General features: G+C 39.3%; 1 protein-coding gene across 9 annotated transcripts in view; it reads left to right on the top strand.

Moving 5' to 3' along the window:
- The window catches only part of ABI1 (abl interactor 1), a 77,842-nt gene that overhangs the window by 44,716 nt on the left and 15,750 nt on the right, over nucleotides 1–17,376 (top strand). For 5 of the 9 annotated variants that reach the window (XM_041408285.1, XM_041408286.1, XM_041408283.1 and 2 more), the window contains exons 3-5: nucleotides 4,650–4,826; nucleotides 14,579–14,593; nucleotides 15,325–15,425. In XM_041408285.1, the coding sequence (XP_041264219.1) occupies nucleotides 4,650–4,826; nucleotides 14,579–14,593; nucleotides 15,325–15,425 (293 nt within the window). The remainder of the gene's footprint in view (nucleotides 1–4,649; nucleotides 4,827–14,578; nucleotides 14,594–15,324; nucleotides 15,426–17,376) is intronic. The other 4 variants (XM_041408284.1, XM_041408281.1, XM_041408280.1 and 1 more) reach the window with 1 other exon arrangement.

Below are 17,376 nucleotides of genomic sequence, written 5' to 3'. Positions count from 1 at the left end.
GTGGAGCAGATTCCTATGAGGAAGTAAGCACCAAGTTTGTGCAGAACAGTTTGCTGAGCCTAGGACATGTGATTACAGTGAGTGCAGTAGGAAGATGGGGGTGCCAAGTGGTAGCAGGTCATGCTGCTTGCATGGGTGATATGTCTGGGTTTTGTTTGTATAAAGTAATTGTAATCTATTTTGCTGACATTTAGGTATGTATAGCACTGATGCCCTGTAATCAGGGCTCTACTTGCCTGAAATAAAGTGTTACTAAGAGACCCAACCCTATATTTAAGCAGGACCTGAAGAAGCAAAACAGAAACAATGTCAAAATTACAGCAAACTGTTGCCAATAACAAGGTGCTTAGTCTTCCTGGTCTCCTTGCTTTGGAGAAATAGGCATCTTAAGAAAGTCTGTGGATTGTGATCCTACGTTCCTTCTTCTCTGAGTGAGTTTAGGGAAAAATTGACAAGTTACTGGCTTGCAGCTCTGTGTGGCACAGAGCATTTGTTTGTGTGATGTGAAAGTTCTTACAAGTATTGCAGGAAATGGCCTGAAAAGCTGTCATTAAAAGTGGTGGTGTAATTTTAGGATTTTTTTTGGTCTTACATGTTTGAATGTTAGATTTTTTAAGACCAAGGAAATGTCCTTGAAATGACCTTTTGCTCTTCCTTAAACTCATAAAGTTGAGTTGCAGTGGTTCAGGAGTAAAAGAATTGTCTAAGTTTTAATTGTTTTTCTTTTTCCTTTATTTTAATAACCTCATATGTGTGAGCTTTATTAAAATGTTTAGATACCCTTATATTAGCTTGGCCAGAGATACTTCAGTCTCTATTTATTGTAAATTGTTCTGGGCTAGCATGCTCCAGCAGATGGGTGGAGTGGTATCTGCAGCACAGGATAATAAAAGAACAACTATTTGCTGTATCATTGCTGTACTTCATTTGGCCTTGAGGCTACTTCTAAGGAAGCAAACAGTTAAATTTTAACTCTACATCCTGTTGTTCAACTGTTTGTTGGTTTTTAAAATTTTATATGATTTAAAGAAGACAAATAGTGGAGGCAGCTAATAATTAAGTTCCTTCAACCTCCAAGCTTCTGGATTAGCTGGCATAGTCCCTGGCACTTAGTTGTTATGGAAAAGGGGTTTTTTTGACGAGTTCATTTAAATTTGCTTCCCAAAGGAAACACATTGTGCTCCTGGAACAACTGTCTTTTCCCTCCTCTCCAAGTCAATACAAAGCTGGGCTTTGTCTCACTGGAATTTGTTGTCTAGAAGTGAAAATCCCTGCCAAATTTTAAATTATGCTATGTATTTGTTTCAGCATAGGTCAAAGATACCTGAAGCTGGTCTGGCTAACTTATGCCAGTTAGCTGTACTTTGCTCTTCTCCATCTTTGATATCTAAAAGTAGGTTTTGTGCATGAAATCACAAGCCAGCTACTGTTCAGCTGTCTTGTTACTGTATCAGAACAAACACTCATAGCTGCAGATGTCAAGTGTGACCAGAACTTTGAGAATGGTCTGTTTTGGCTGTTACCTGGTATATGTGGCTTGTCTTTCTTGGAAATTTAACTGTTGGCTGGCTGGAAAGCTTTGCTGTCCTATTAAAATTGCTTGTGTGTTGAGTTTTTCTGCTTTTAAAGTGAGAAATATCACCTATGACTAAACAATGAGCTTCCACATGAACATCAAGCAGATATAAATGAAAATAGAAGAATGACCAATTGTTGTGTGCTTTGTTTTGCATAATGTTCATGTAAGACTTAATAATATGCAGATCTAAACAGCCCAATAATTTCTTGAAGAAGTAAGATGCTGTCTGGTAGCTCTGACAGGCAGCCTATTGCTCTGGGCAAAGCATATGCTGTGAGCCTTTGCTTTGCATAGGGGTAAAATCCTGCCTTGCTTTTCCAGTGCACCAGATGTGGTAGGAGTTGAAATCTCATTTGCTTTGAACAGCAAGTTAGTCTCTTGCACAGGCATATCTGAATGCCTTTCAGGATTTACATACGTGCCCTGATGCTGGCCCTGCACTGTGGTACAGATACTCTTTTTTCTCACTGAAGTTCATGCCAAGACTTTACAAATCACTGCTCCATGCTTAATTTTGGATAAGCTGTCTGATAAATTAATATGTACTATCTTCCTGTTCTAAGAGGTATTGTCATTAACAGCAATTTGTTGCAATATTACTTGAGTCAGTTTCCAAAGCATGTATGGTACAGCATCTGTTCCTGGAATTTCTTTATCTTCTGTTCCAGTAACTTACAGAATTTTCGTTGTCCATTGCAGGGGGGAAAAGTCAGTTTCATGGATTTATTTTTTTTTACCTGCCAGAAAAAGATGCCTTTTTTTTTTTTTTTGTACTCTGAAGGACTTTGTTTTGTTTTGTCTCTTTTCTTTTGCTGTCAGTGTTAAGAGAACTCTTAGTATAAAGATGCATCTTTGTCCATCCACTGAACAAAAAATGAGTTTCTTAGTAACAACAGATTTGGTTTGTGAGGTGAAGTAGAAACATGGATTTATTTCTAGGGACCTAGCTGTATTTTAGAGAACTCTACTTTGAAACGTTTTATGTTTTTTAAATTGATGTACTCAGCCTCCTAAATTACTGAGCCATTCAGGGGACTTTAAAATTGGTTCTTTTTCTTTCCTATGCAGTGCTCAAAATACAGAGAGTTGCTTATTATTTAAGAGTTTTGTAAGCTAGTTTGAGACCTGCTGTTATCATTGAACAGAAAGGTTCACGTTGTGCAGAAAAATTGAAGAGAGATGAACATGTAGCACTGCCCACATAATTGTTCCCGCAAGATGAAGAAAACAACAAAAAGGCAGAACTAATATGTATGTTTCGGTCTTGAAAAGGAAAAAAACAAATAATAGCTGCATTTAAAAAATTAAGATAATCTAATTCTTTAGTCTTCTTTCTATCATCTGTGAAACCGGCTGCCAGAGAAAACGTGGGTGCAGGGGGTAATACCTGATACTGATGTAGGTAAATACTTATGTATTGGATTGTCTTATTTGGAAACGCGTTTTTAAAATTCCTGACTTAGGGATTTTTCCGAGTGTGAGCATTTAGAACAATAAAGCTTGTTCCAAAGTTTTTCTGGGATATTTAATTAATTCCAAATAAATAATCTAATGCAGACATACACATTTAATGTCTTGTATTGCTCTGGAAAATTACAACTCTTATTTCTATTAAGATTCTGTGTGCTTTCCAAGTAAAAGAACCTTTTACAGTGTTACAAGTAGTCTGTTATTTAGCTTGAAGCTGTGAAAACAAGACTGCTTGTTATCACTGTTTTAGGTGCTTCTCTACCTGTATTCCTGCTTGTAATCTGCAATGCTGCCTATCAGAACTGTTAAAAAGGGTCTTATGTGTTTGTCTTCTTCTTGTAGTCAGGAGAATTTAAGATTATTTGAGCATGTACGCCAGTTAATGAAAAAAACCCAGTTCAGCTGAAGACATTTCACAGTGACCGCTGAATGCTGGCTTTCCTAGAAATGTAAATTTCCTGAATACTAATCTAGCTTTTTTTATCTTGCCTCATATAGGAGCAGAAATATCAGCTAATTTTGTGCTTCATCTTTGACTTTGCTTCAGTAAACAAAACCTTGCACATCACAATGTTCATTTTAGATTAAACTATTTCTAGATATGTACCTAAATGAGGTAGGATTTAGGATGACAAGGATTTTTCTTGTTTTCTGAACCTTCACTTTTTTTTTCTGTGATAGCCATTCTAGGAGGAATTGATGCTTATAGACTAAGATTTATTTTCCTCAGTGGATAAAGTGGTGGCTTGGGAGGTTTTGCTCAAAGAGGCATTTTTTTGTCTGATACCATCTCCTTCAATGAGATCCTGAGGTTCTAGTAGGTACTTAAACCAGTACATTCAATCCCTGAGTCTTGAAATAGGCTTCCTAGAAATGGAACTTCTGTGCTTGATAAGCACTTGTTCTTCAGCTAGGGTTTAAGCTGGGATTATATTCCATTTAGAAGAATGTGTCTGTTATGTGAAGCTTCATTTGATTTTTCACAGACTGCTGGACTGATCTTTGTCTCCCTTTTTTTTAAAATAAAATGCAGTGTATTTTATATTCCTTTACTTGCATCTTTAAAGAGTTGTTTTATTCTTTCAGTAAAGCTGCTAAGAACAGTATAACTGAAACTAGCCCCAGTGCTGAAATTAGTCCCTACCTGTGCAGACTTTCACTCTGATGTGCGCTGATGGCTTTGCTGAAAGAAATTACTGCACAGACTTCCCAAGCTGAGTCCCCTCCGGGGCTCTGGGCAAATTGCTTAGCTTGTCTGTCCTGGTTTCCCAGCTGTGCAGTTGGAGTAATTTATTACCAGTGTCAGTCATAAGAACACTGAGGGTTAATCTGTGAGGACTGTATCCGCATAGTGTCTTTAGGGTGTTGAAGCAGTACCATATAATTGTAATTTTATTATTAATATTGGTTATTTTGTTACGGTGTAATTTTCTAACAACGTTTATGTAGATTAAACTCATTTCATCAATAAACTGGCATCCTTCCAGCAGCATTAACGTTCAGACTCTTTGTCTAACAGTGAAACCTAAACATGTAGCTAGCTCTGTAAAGAAAACAGCAAATGCCTAAAGAAACCCATACTTTCTTGTTTTTAATCTAGACTGTGGACATCCATAAAGAAAAGGTGGCTCGCAGAGAGATAGGCATTTTGACGACCAATAAGAACACATCAAGAACTCACAAAATTATAGCACCAGCGAACATGGAACGTCCTGTAAGGTATATTCGAAAACCTATAGACTACACGGTGCTGGATGATGTTGGCCATGGCGTGAAGGTAAGAACTCCTGGACACTTGAGGACTCCAAGTAACACAGACCAGGAGACAGGGTTGGGGCAGATGGTTACTGATACTGATCACATGTTCAGCTCCTTTATGATAGGAAGGATTATGGGTGTGATATGCTCCCACATATATAAACATTTCAATAACAAAATGGATTGTTTTACAGTGAGGGTTTTTTGAGCAATGTTTTCCTTACCCTTGTGACTGTGACAGTCACAGTGTCAGGAAACAATGGCTCATGATGTTAGCCTAATGACTTGTCAAAAAAGCCATGACTGACTTTTAAAATTATCACTACTTCCTCCTCTACCTTAAGTTATCACTGCTACTCAGTTGTTCTCAATAACTAAAGAAATAAAGGAAGTAGTCTCTTAGGAGGAAGTTGGCTGGTGGGATTGGGGTTTTTTGGTAGGTAAACAGAAGAAAAAGGGCCAGCTAGTTTGCATTTGAATCTCATTGGCATTTGATGTCTTACTCCCATTGGACAGCCAAACTTTTATTTTCTGTAAATGAAAACCTTAGTAAGATAATGTCTACCTCTCTTGAAATGGTTGTAGTTGGAGTGAATTAATATAACACCATTTGCTCCCTGGTCATCTTCTTATAGAAATACTTCTGTATCCCTCTAGACCAGGTGTTCAAGGTATATTCAGTTTGCAACAACCTTCTCTTGGATGGCATTTATTCAAAACCTGTGTATCCTCTAAAGGATAGACGCATCCTCTTGGTGTGCTGGTCAGTGAGTTGTGCAGCTGTATCAGCCCATCATATGCCCTTTGAATCGCTGAGCTTTAGGAACAGATCTTTGGAATGACTTGGCACAACAGAGACCAGAGTACCTCCTGCTTCATAGTAGCCCTCCAAATGTCCACAGGAGTCTAATTCCAACACAAATTAGAAAGCAGTTCTATACCATGACAGCTGTAGACTGTGAATTAATGTAGTGACTTTACTGATATTTTTTTTTTTTTATAGGTAAACCATATTAAACCTGTAACTCAGGATTGTTTTTCAGTAATAAATTAAGCCAGTCTTGATGAATAAGTCTTGTCTGTCTGTGTCAGGCTTATATACATGTTCTGAATTGGTATAAAATAGAAACACTGGAGTCAGAGAAAGTGATGATTTTTCAGTACAGCCTGCATTTGAGGAGAATGCTCTGTGAATAGAGAGTATGGAAATTCAGTGTCAGGTTATTGGTTTCTGCATTTAAGTGCTCCAGGGATCAAGTGCTGTAGAAGACTTTAAAAATCAAATAATAACTGTTAGTCTGAAATTGATGCTTTGCTGAGCTACTTGTGTTATGCAGACTCAAAACAGGTTGCTTGATCCATGAAGGCTGAGGTTATTAAGGGTTAGCTGTTTCATCTTCCAATATCAGTATTGGCTTTTGGGAGTACTACTGTCTTTATTCACGTGTCCCTCTTTTTTTAGTGGGTGCAGTTTACTCATTTCTAGGCAGTTCTTATGGAATGGTTTTGGTAAAGGGTTTTTTTGAAGGTTAGTGGTTTATTTTATACTGAAAGCTTGGTCTTTTCAGAGGTAAAAAAGCCTCTAGTAATAACCAAATTGCCAACTCAATTACAAGACAGCTGCAAATTATATCTTGATATTGTTTCTTTGAGTGACTTGCCTAAGTCTGTTTTACACCTGTCAAAGGCATGAAACAGTTGGTGTTCTCTAAGTAGACTTGTTACACAAATGAAATAAACTTCCAGCCAGACCTCAGGTGTGTAGTTCAAGGTGGCTGCCATGTGTTGAAAAGAATGTGCTGAGTTAATGACACAATTAAATGTTTTAGCTGTCTTATTACTTGGGTTCCAAGAGTGTGACACACCTCAGGGTTCGGTCAGAAGTAGCTTACTTAGTCACCTAGATGTAGGCAGTGATGTTACCAGAAAACCAAGCCCAAACAGCTTAAGAAACTGGATCAAGTCCTGTTGGAAGTCAGCACAAATGAAAGATGATGCTGAGAATCTGAGTTGCCCCTTGAATCTACAGTTAGGGGAGAACATGAAATAAACTGAATTACAAACTTGTCCAGAGTGGTCTTTAAAGATGCTTCAGTCTCTGTGAAGTCTTACTTTCTTGAGCAAAGATTTCACCACAAGTTGGACAGCAACATGTCCAATAAGGCCTTAGAAACCATGTTTTTCTAAAGAAAAAGAAGTTTGAGGTCTGCTTAGAATAGTTGTCAGTTTGATTAACTTGCAGATCCTTGAATGTTTTCTGTTGTACCAACTGTCAATAAGATACAGCACAACACCTATATTGGCATTTAGGTATTAAATAAAAATTGTACAACACTTTAAAATATGTACATGACAATTTATTGCTGTTAGTGGGACTCTGTTCTGGTGTAGGATTTGATAAAGAAACATAAAAGGAAAAATACAAGGAGGAGAGAGCAAGGATATTGGATTCAACTAGATTATACCCTGTTTCTGCTTTTATATATTTAAATATTGATTCTAGGAAAAATGTTCTTTAAATATGCAGTATATTTCATGGTGTGATTCTGAATTGTTACATATGGAAAGTGTGGATAAAACCAGTGTCTCACAGAGTTAAATAATGAAATTAGGGAGGTGTGTAATCCTCAGGGTAAATGCTGTCTTCACCATACGTCTTCCATCTGAGCAAATACAAAATCATCTCGTGTGTATACTCACAGTTCATTTTCTTTGTTTGTCTCTGCTTGGTGTGGCTGTGTAGAAAGGCTGCAAAAGCAGATGCATGTGCTTGGGGCATGGAAAAGGCTCTGCATTCCCCCCTGTGTCTCACAGGCATGCAGAAATTTCTGTGGGGGCAGGTGAGGGTGGAGAGGCAGTGATGTGTGAGCAGCTGCTCTCCGTAGCGGGATTCCTCACTGATGGGAGACACTTCCTTGGAACGCAGTGCTGTTTCCTCCTCCTCCAGCATGATCTTGGTTGAAAAGCTTTTGTGGAGCATCCTGGGATCACAGATGTGCTTTCTCCTTCAGCCTGAAACCTCCATGGCAGCTCCGAAGTGCCCTCCCTGCCCCTTCCCTTTGCAGGGACAGATACAGACAATGTCTCCAAAAGTTTCTTTTTTTAAATATGTGTCCCTGTGAAGCCGAGGCTGGCATCAGTCCAAATGAAGAGGGCTTTTTAAGTTGGTTTGCTAGCAAGAAAGCCTTCCTTCGCAATACAAATATATGTTGATGACTCCAAGAAACACATGGGGAAGCATTTTTGCTGGTCTGCTCATGGTTGCTCAGCTGTCATCCTCTGGGCATAGGGGAATGTAGCTAAAGTGATTCTTCATAAACAAGAGTAAGTGTTGTTATCTACCTTCCTGTGTAGAGCTTGGTTTAAAATTATTAGGCAGAGGCTACTTTAATTTCCTTCCTCCTCTTCTCTCTTTTTTTTTTCCCCTCTGGTGAAAGGAAAGAAAAAAATACTGTGCCAGCAAATAAATAGGTCAAACACAATTACTCATACAGAAAATCCTTAGTTCAAGAGTGGGGAGAAGGAGGAAGCTTTGGAAGCTGCCTTAAAAACCTTAAATTTCCCCTTAAAAACCACATTCAAATTGGCCTTTGAATTTATCATAATCTTCTTTTTGAATAGAAGGCAGGTGGAATTGCAGCAATTTGTAAAATGGCAGCTAAGTAGGAAATTGAAGTGATGATGCCTTATGGTTAAAGGCAGATAAAATGTTGAGTGCATGCCTAATTGAAATGCCCAATAGCTGTAATTGGATCAAGTTTATTTTATGGAACTAATAGTTCTTCAAAACCAAACTTCAATTGTATATGAAGATTGATTCCTTTTCAGTTTTATTTTTAAGAAAAAAAATTGTAATATTTTCACCATAAAGAAATTTGCATTTAGCACATGAAAGCTGTAAGAAGCTTTTGAGCACAGAAAGTTAAACGGGAGTTGAGCATTCAGAAGTCTTTCTCAAGCAAATGGAAGTTGAAAGGACTCCCTTAAAGTAGGGATTGGGCCAGAACTTGACAAACACTAAGCTTAGAGAAGGGAGTCTTGCTCTTACCCTTGTGCTTCTCAGCATGTCCTACTTGTCTGCTGTCCATGTGCTTATATCTGTGTCAGTGCAAAATGAAAATGCAAATGAGATGCTGATGTGAGGGTGAAAGGCTACCTAATAAACCTTACTTACCCTTTAAGATAAGATTTTTTATGTGTAGCTGCTGGAATATTAAATTTTAAATAATTCACCCTAATAAAACCCAAGTGAGATAGAGATCCTGAGCTGGAGCTGCTGCTGCCTTTGTCCCCTTACCAGCCTCTGTCAGCCATTCACGCTTCAAAGGATGTCATGTTGCCAATTTCATTAATGTCACATCATCCCTCTAGGGTCACGGCCAAACAGTAAATATTGCTGTAGGGTAAAGAATGCTTCTCTGGGGGAAAAAGGAACTTCCTGTTGCCAACTCTAATGACTCTGTTGTGAGTGTTAACACTGTGTGCTTTCCATAGGGCACTTGCTACTGGAAAGTCAGAAGAAGCCTAGTGTCATCTGACATAATTTAGCCTTTCAGCTTGCAAAGGAAACTCAACACTTTGAGGTCTCTTTATTTTCTATTTTTTTTTTATGCTAGTCTTACTTCATTGTAGTTAGATTCAAAGTCACCAACTCAACTGAAAAATCTTGAACTATTTAAAAGCAGGAATCTAGGTATCTTTCTCTGAACAAGACTAGTTGAATGCTGAGAGAACAATGTTAAGTTTGTCATCCACAACAGGTTTTTGTATGCTAATCCTTTTTAATTGGAAAGTTCAACAACAACAAAAAAAGAAATAAAGGAGAGAAGCAATATTGACAAACTACGTCTGGTTGCTGTTAACAGAAGACTAATGACTGGGTTGCAAATATTAGCAGGAGAGGTTAAATTTCTCTGAAGAGAGACTTACCTACACATGTTCAATTTTTGAAGAAATACTAATTTGAAGCCTGCCTTTCCTGAAAATAGTCTCCTTTACTATGGACTATAAGGAAATGTAGACATTCTGATAAGAAACTTGAGAGACAGGCATAATTTCTTTAAAACTGCACAAAACTGGTGTGGCAGAAGTGTTTGAGTGTCTGACACCCATATACCATCTGCCTGCTGAACAACATCTTTGATTACATATTCTGCCAAACTCTCTATCTTGATTTCTGTAAGGAAACAATGTTCTAGGCTTGGTGCTTTACTCTGTCGTTTCCTCATGCAGTCCCTACCTTCACAAACAAGCACCTTTCCAGCTTCTGTTTCTCTTGCTCTGTGTCACCATGTAGTATTTTAGAACTGCCCCACCAGTGAGAGAAGAGGCAATCTTGTGCAAAATTGCCTAGCTGCACACATATAATAGCATTTCAAAAGGTCTTTTGGCCAGCTACCTTTTTGTAGGGGCATTCTCCCATGACTCATAAAGGAAGTGCCTTTTTGAGAAAAAGGGAAGTTGGCTAAAGAGTCAAGAGCAACCATATGAGTTTTTTTTTCCCTGTTGTGGCTGACAACTGTGATTATTGGTCAAAGATAACAGATCTTAGGCTGACTATTGCTTTTACAGACCCCATGTATAAAAGTTTCAAGTTTGCCAGATACTTACTATTAATGGAGATCAGACTGGCAGACTTTAAACCCTTGTTTCCATTGAAGAGCATTTATATTGGGTGGTCTTTAATGACCTCTTTCAGTCATCCTAGATATGGCAGGATATAGAGTGAAATTGGCTCTTTCAATTCAGGAGTCAGAGAAATAATGAGTGAATACAGCAGGGGAAGTACAACCTGCATAGAGACTTGAAGTTTTTGCACTCTGAAATTGGAGAGTTCATAGCTGAAATGTGCAGGAGAAACTTGCTGAATATCAGCATGATAAGGATTTTGCTTCTGTGTGCAGGTGGTCTTTTGTGTCCTTACAGATAAATTTGCTCACATAAGTGAGTTATTTGCAATCATCCCTACCCCTAGTTTTCCAAGCACAGTTTATAGCTCAAATGATAGATTTATTGTTCCCTGAATCATGACTAATGTTCCCCCATGACTTGTTACTTGGCATGAAAACTATTAAAAACAGTTAGATGGCTGCCTCCTGAGGCCAGCCAGAGTTGTCCCTCTATGTCTGGACATCCTCTGACTACTAATGCGTACTTTTGATTTCCTCACACCCTTCCTTTTCATGCCATTCTTGGTCTTGTCCCCTTGACCTCAGGTACAGCAACCTGCAGTACCTTTGGCAGCAGGTGTTTTTGTACTCTTCAGACTACCTGAAGTATGCTGGCTGTAATTGCCAAAAGAGGTGCCTTAAGCAAATAAGTCTCTTGGTACTAGCGGTCATTACTTGCCCTTCCAAACCCACAGCTGAAGTTCTAAAGTCCAGGTGCTTTGAATTCCTGGCAGGAGTTACAGAAGCAGTCTCATTTTTGGCTTTGATGAATGCCTTGCATGGCTGTTGAAAACACCTGTTCTGCCTGTTGCCTTAATTGCTTTGCTCCTTTCCAGCCCATTGCTGGCTCTCAGTCCTAGGCCAGCCTGCTCTCCCATGCTGCCAAAACCCTATGGACGTGTCACTGCCCTAGCTGTAACGTTTTGGAAATGAGCAGCATTGACTCTTATTTCTCGAACCTGAGGTTGTGGTTTCTTTCTCCTAGTTTTGTGACAGCCCTTAAAGTTTTATCCAGGACAGCCACATGCTTGTTGGGCTTTCCCTGGAAAGGCAAGATTGTTCTGCTTGCTTCCTTAAAACATGATCTGCTATATCATTGCAAGAAACCCCAGCCAATACTGCTGCATGTCCTGTTTCCTTTCTGGGAACGTCCTGGTCTGTCTAGTTCTCACCCTCAGCATCACAAGAATCCCCAGCAAGCCTACAGACTGTTTTTGTTCTGATGTGTGTCATCCAGGATGCTGGTATTGGATTGAGAACTGTCTCCCGTGTGTGCAGTAACACAAGTAGCAGGAGGAGAAGGGAATCATGCTCCTCACAGCTTCTCCTGGAGTTCTCAGCGATGCTCTTCATTTGACTAAGCTTTTTTCATTTTACATCTCCTGTCTCTTTATTTTATACCCTCTCAGAACAGTCTCTTCCCTCTTCAAGCTGTGAACTGTGTGCATGCTATCACTTCTTCTCCTCATGCCCTGCATGTCCCTCTTTCTCTGGCCTTCCTGGTACTGCTCAGGCACTTGGTGATGGTCATGCTCTCCCACAGGCTGGCTGGCCTAGAGGCATCTGTAGAGAGATGCTTGCATATACATTAAGCACATACCTGCCACTTTAGGTTTTCTGCTGCCTTTTTTCACCTTTTTCAAATCACACTGAGTCTAGACCCTGCTGCATAAACTGTTCTTGATTCCAGGTAGGTTTTTTTAATTGCTTGGAAAGCGTCACATTTGGTTTTCAGACCAAGAAATTCAGCAATGTTGACCTCATAAGCTCAGCCAATAAGTAAAAAAAAAAGTCTCCTCCTAATTAATTAGCTTGTTAACCATGAATAAATAGCCATATGGTTCATATTGGTTTGGTTCATTTACTTTCCCCCCTTACTTAAGTCTTTTGGATCAGGAGTTGCTTTCCCATGTGAATCCCAGTTCCTTTTGTGTTCTGGTCTTCTGTTTTCCTGCCTGTATGACTCTTGTTTATATTGACAACAACAGAGAGGACATCTACAGACCTTTTTACATATAGAAAGCAGTATGACAACAGTTTCTAATTCTTCTGAACAATCATGTGTGCATGTGTCTGTATATCGTTTAACTGGTAGCAAAAGAGATGAAGCTCACCTGATGTAGTCCTAGAAATAGGAATAAAGGTAAAGAGCTTTTGGACTTCAGATAAGTGTTTAGTGTACTTAGCAGTAGAAAGGGTTGAAATAAGAGGAAGATCATTGCTACATGTTGATATTCATACTGTCACTGCAGTGGAGTGTTTAGTGTACTTAGCAGTAGAAAGGTTTGAAATAAGAGGAAGATTAAGTGAATCATTGCTACACGTTGATATTCATACTGTCACTGCAGTGAAGACAGAATATAGCAGGGATTAGGAGGGGAATAGAAGTACTCACCCTAAATGCTGAGTGACACCACATAAGGAAAGGAGAGGAAAGAAGCTTTTTGGTTTTGTATTTTTGAGGCAGGCAAATTTAGTAGTAGCAGCTGGATAAGAAACCATGCCACCCTTCCTTTTAAGCCTTCAAAAAACTTTCTAGCTATGTCTGCTGGGGAAGGACAGAACCAAGAGTTCAATTTTTTTTTTTTTCCTCCTTTAACAAATTCCTTGTATTATGCCATTGCTGTTGGCAGCTGGTGAAGTAAGGGGAAGGGTCACATATTCCTGTGAGAAGAGAGAAAATTTCATTGCTGAAGGCCTGTTTTAAAAATACACTACTTGGGAGAGTACTCTGGTATCTTGGGAACTGAATCTGCATGTTTATCCATGAAATAAGTAGGTGGGGACAGAGGTGGTTTAAATGCCCATGAACCCTGCTGATGAATTTCTGCCCAGACTGGGTAGCACATGGGTTGACCTTCAAATTTACTTACCAAAGCTAAACTTTATCTGAAATTTGGAACAGGATGTATGTTCCTATTCTTGTAACATGAATAACTTAAAGGCAGTGGCTTTCAACCTCATTTGATTAGTAAACCAAACTTTTTCAGCTGTAAACAAGCTGTTTTACATTGGTTTTGCAGGCCCTGTCAGAAGTCTGAAATGCACATTTGCTGTATTGCATGTTTTAATTACTTTTTTTACTGAGTTAATGGATGCTTTTAAACTAGTCTGTGTGTCCTGGAGGAGGAGGAGAAGATGCAAACTCACAGTTTGAAATGCTCTGCCTAAGAAGGCTTGTTCTGGAAGTAACAGTTTAATTCCAAACAACCTCAAAAAAAGCATTGGGATCGTTTTGGTTTGGGTATTCGTATTTTCCTTTTTTTTTTAATTGGTGAAATTAACCCTTTCAAAAATGAGTGCCTATCCCCCTGACCCATGCTCTCTGACCCCCTTGCTCCCCCCAAAAGTGAGAGAACTTGGCTTGAGTTTATTTTAAATGTTACATTTTCCTTATGAGGCTGAGTTTTGATATTTTTTTCCCTCTGCAATCACGAAGGCTGTTAAAATGATACAGTGGAGTCATATAATGACTTGATTCTAAGAGCTAAAATTTCAGAATAACAATCATTATATCTCTGCCAAAACAGTTTTGAGCAGCCAGCGTCGTGCTGGCTTGAATCAGATTTCAATCAATAAACCAGAGGTGAAAGACACTGCTGCTCATCCTGTTTAAAAATTCCCTTTTCTTTATTTACCATTCAATGCAGCAGCTAGGATTTCTTGAAAACATAAGGAGGTTAAGTGTAAAAGCAACAGGCCTGTCAATTCTGTGCATATTGCTGAAACTGTGGTTTTGTGAACGAATTCCTAAGTGCATATTGCCATTTAGCAATATCTGATTTGGTTTTGGACTTGAATGGTCAGCAGAGGGCTTTTCAACCCTTTACTGCCCATGAGGAACCTGGCAGACATATCTGGCAAAGCTTAGCTAAATTTAATTTTGACACAAGTGCTTTTCCTGTGGTCACTTTGTCAGATGCCGAATTTTCGATAACTGACACAGCAGAATCTCTCTTAGTGTGCTGGGATGAGCTGATTATCAGTAGACACAAATTATCTCTTTAAAATGTAATTATCTTTAGTTTAACCTGTCATATCAGTTGTGATGGATCTGCCATTAATTTCTACCTTTTTCCCCCCTTTTTTTGCCAACGTTAAGTGGCTAAAAGCCAAGGTAAGAAGTGTTATTTCTCCTTTGACCCACAGTGCCTCATGTGACTGATAGTAGAGGCTGCAGAGCCATTAAAACTGAAAACTAGCGCTCTCTTACACTCTCTTCTGCTTTCCATAGGTTATCTAGATTAAACATGCTATACTTTTTTTTTTCCTCATTTACAGCATTTAGTGTGTCAATATATCTGTGATACATTGACATCTGCATTTATACATAGATACATTAATTTCTCTAACACATATAGTGCTTTGCTCTGAATTCAGTAGATGCCTTGATTCCCTTCACTTACATTTTTTGCAGGAGACTTCCCAGACAACCTGAATGACTCTGCTAGTCATATAGCAGGAGCAGATTGAGAAATTCCGGGCCATGCTGGCTGTATTTTATAATCAGTGTTAAAGTTTGATTTAAATTATTAACATCCGAATGGCAATGAATACAAATGTGGCTTCCCTTTAAGGAAAAAAATGATAGAAGATATTTGTGCATGAACTTGTCAATTGCCTACCTTTCTGAGGTCTGTTGTTAATTAAAAGTGAAAATAGCATTAAGCTTGTGTTTAGACTCTTTCTATTTACTGGTGTCTGTCTCGTGTGTAGCTGAAAACTTGCTGTTTGACAGCTGTCTGGGAATTCTCACTTCATATTCTTACACTTAAAAAAAAAAAAAAAAGCTGTCAGTAATAGAGCTGCTCTGTTACAAAAATAAAATCATGTTTTCCCTTATTTTAGCATGGAAATAACCAGCCTGCAAGAACTGGCACCTTGTCAAGAACAAATCCGCCTACACAAAAACCACCAAGTCCTCCCATGTCAGGCCGGGGAACTCTGGGGTAAGAATGGACTGGCTGGTCCCTCCTGTGTAATAGAAATTTTTAATTGTGCCAGTGTTGGTGTTAAGTTCATGGATAGATGGCAGTTCTGGTTGCTTTTAGCAAAAAAAAAAAAGAATCCAAATATCCTTTTCTGTATGAACTCTTTCAGCTGCACTGACTCTTGTTTTCAGGATGACTGCAAGAATTTTTTTTCACAGGGAAGGATTTAATATGGATATGGGTGAATGAGGAGGCTATTGTTATTCCTGACTTTTGGAAAGAAATGCTTAGTGACAGAAACAAATCTTAAAGTTTTAACTTCAGTTGGGGAAGGACTTTACGAGTAAAGTTCTCGTCTACTCATTTCTTAATATTAGAAGAGCTATGAAATGGCTGTTTGTGCTGTAGTTGTTGCATTTTCTAAGCAGAATTTATGGCATTGTGAACACAGTGGCAATATCGATTCTTGCTGGCTTTTGCATTTTCATTTTTATACTTAAATGAGGAAGGATTTTGCTATTCCCAAGTCCCACTGTGAGCAGAGTTCCCTGCATCTATTTTGCTGCTGTGGACCTGTGGGGAGTGAAATCTGCTTATCTTGGTGTGCCAGCAAGTAGTTGTTGCTAGAGACCAAGACTTAAATACTCGAGAAGCTCAGTGCACATGCCATATAGTTTTGTCTGTCCAACTGTGCAGCATCTTCCAGAAGGCATCCTAAATGACCTTCTACTTGTTTGTCACACCCAGCCTTCTCCTTATGCTGTGGGGGACTGAGGCACTGTAAAGCTGGCTGGCATGGTTGTGGTGGCTTCAGGTATGTTGTCTCAGATAGGCAGGAAGCTGGAAAAATGAGGAGTACTGAGATGGAGCAGGGTAGAGATCAGGAGCAATGGTCAAGGTAAATTAGAAGCAGCAACTCCTTTTGTTGAGGACTTAGCAATTTTTAATCCCTATTGCTTTGGTGGTAGCATTTGCTGTATATTCCTCAGAGAAATTAACCTAGAGGTTTCCTCAGCATGTTTTCTGAAAATTCCCATTGCTCAAGGGCATGAAATCAGTATTCCAATTGTGTCTCTTATCCCAGCTGAGAGAGTTGTTTATCAGCTCTGGGAACCTGGGTAGCACTTTCATGTCCTCTTGGATGCTTGCTAGTGAAACAGAAGGGTTGATGTACTGGTGAGCTGCCTCTCTCAGTAGTCCCCCCCTGAACAAGCCAGAGCTGTTTGGTTGCCTTGGCTGATGCCTGATAAGGATTAATCAGCTGAATGTCATTTCCAGATGAGCTTGACAAGTGGCAGCAGTTGGCTGAGGGGGAGGAATAATGTGGGTTTGTAAGAGAGATTTCTATCTGCCCTTCTTGTTCAGGAAGTACAGTTCTTGTCTTGAGCAACTGTGTTCTGCCAAAGCATGAAATATCACAGGCATGACTTACCCTAATTTATGCAGAAAAAAAATCTCTAGAAACCGCAAGGATGCTACTCTTCTCCCTTTGATCCAGAAAACAGAGATAAATATGTAAAACCAGAATAAGCTTAGTGTGCAACATCAGTCTTTAAGTAGGTGCTGCCTGTTGTGCAGTTTTTCCTCCAGGGCAGGACTACCTAAAGGGAGTCCTGCATGGAAATCAGCAGAGTGAAAAGTGAAAGGGGCTGACGTAAGCAGGGGTCTCTTCACAGGATTAGGGAGAGATTGTGGAAATCGTTGGGTGCTCTGGCTCAAAATACCATGGAAGAATAAGTGAATTGCTGGAACTGGATGTGGTAGTAGTAGTTGAAGTCATTCCTTGAAGGTCCTGGAGCAAAGCGAGGCTCTGGGCTCCCTGTAGCTTTTCCTGGTGGCAAGGGCTCCCAGCATCACCCTGAAACATTGAGGGACAGTGAGGTGGGGAGCTCTGAGCAGTCTTCCCTCTGTAACAGTTGTCTTCCATCTATAACAATTTATTATTAAAACCTCTTAAAGAAAAAAAGCA

The sequence above is a fragment of the Onychostruthus taczanowskii genome, unplaced genomic scaffold (genome assembly GCF_017590055.1).
Source record: "Onychostruthus taczanowskii isolate IOZ18803 unplaced genomic scaffold, ASM1759005v1 scaffold3, whole genome shotgun sequence".
In the NCBI taxonomy this organism is placed as follows: Eukaryota; Metazoa; Chordata; class Aves; order Passeriformes; family Passeridae; genus Onychostruthus; species Onychostruthus taczanowskii.
Note: the sequence above shows the minus strand (reverse complement) of the source record. Positions and strands in the feature narration are given on the sequence as shown.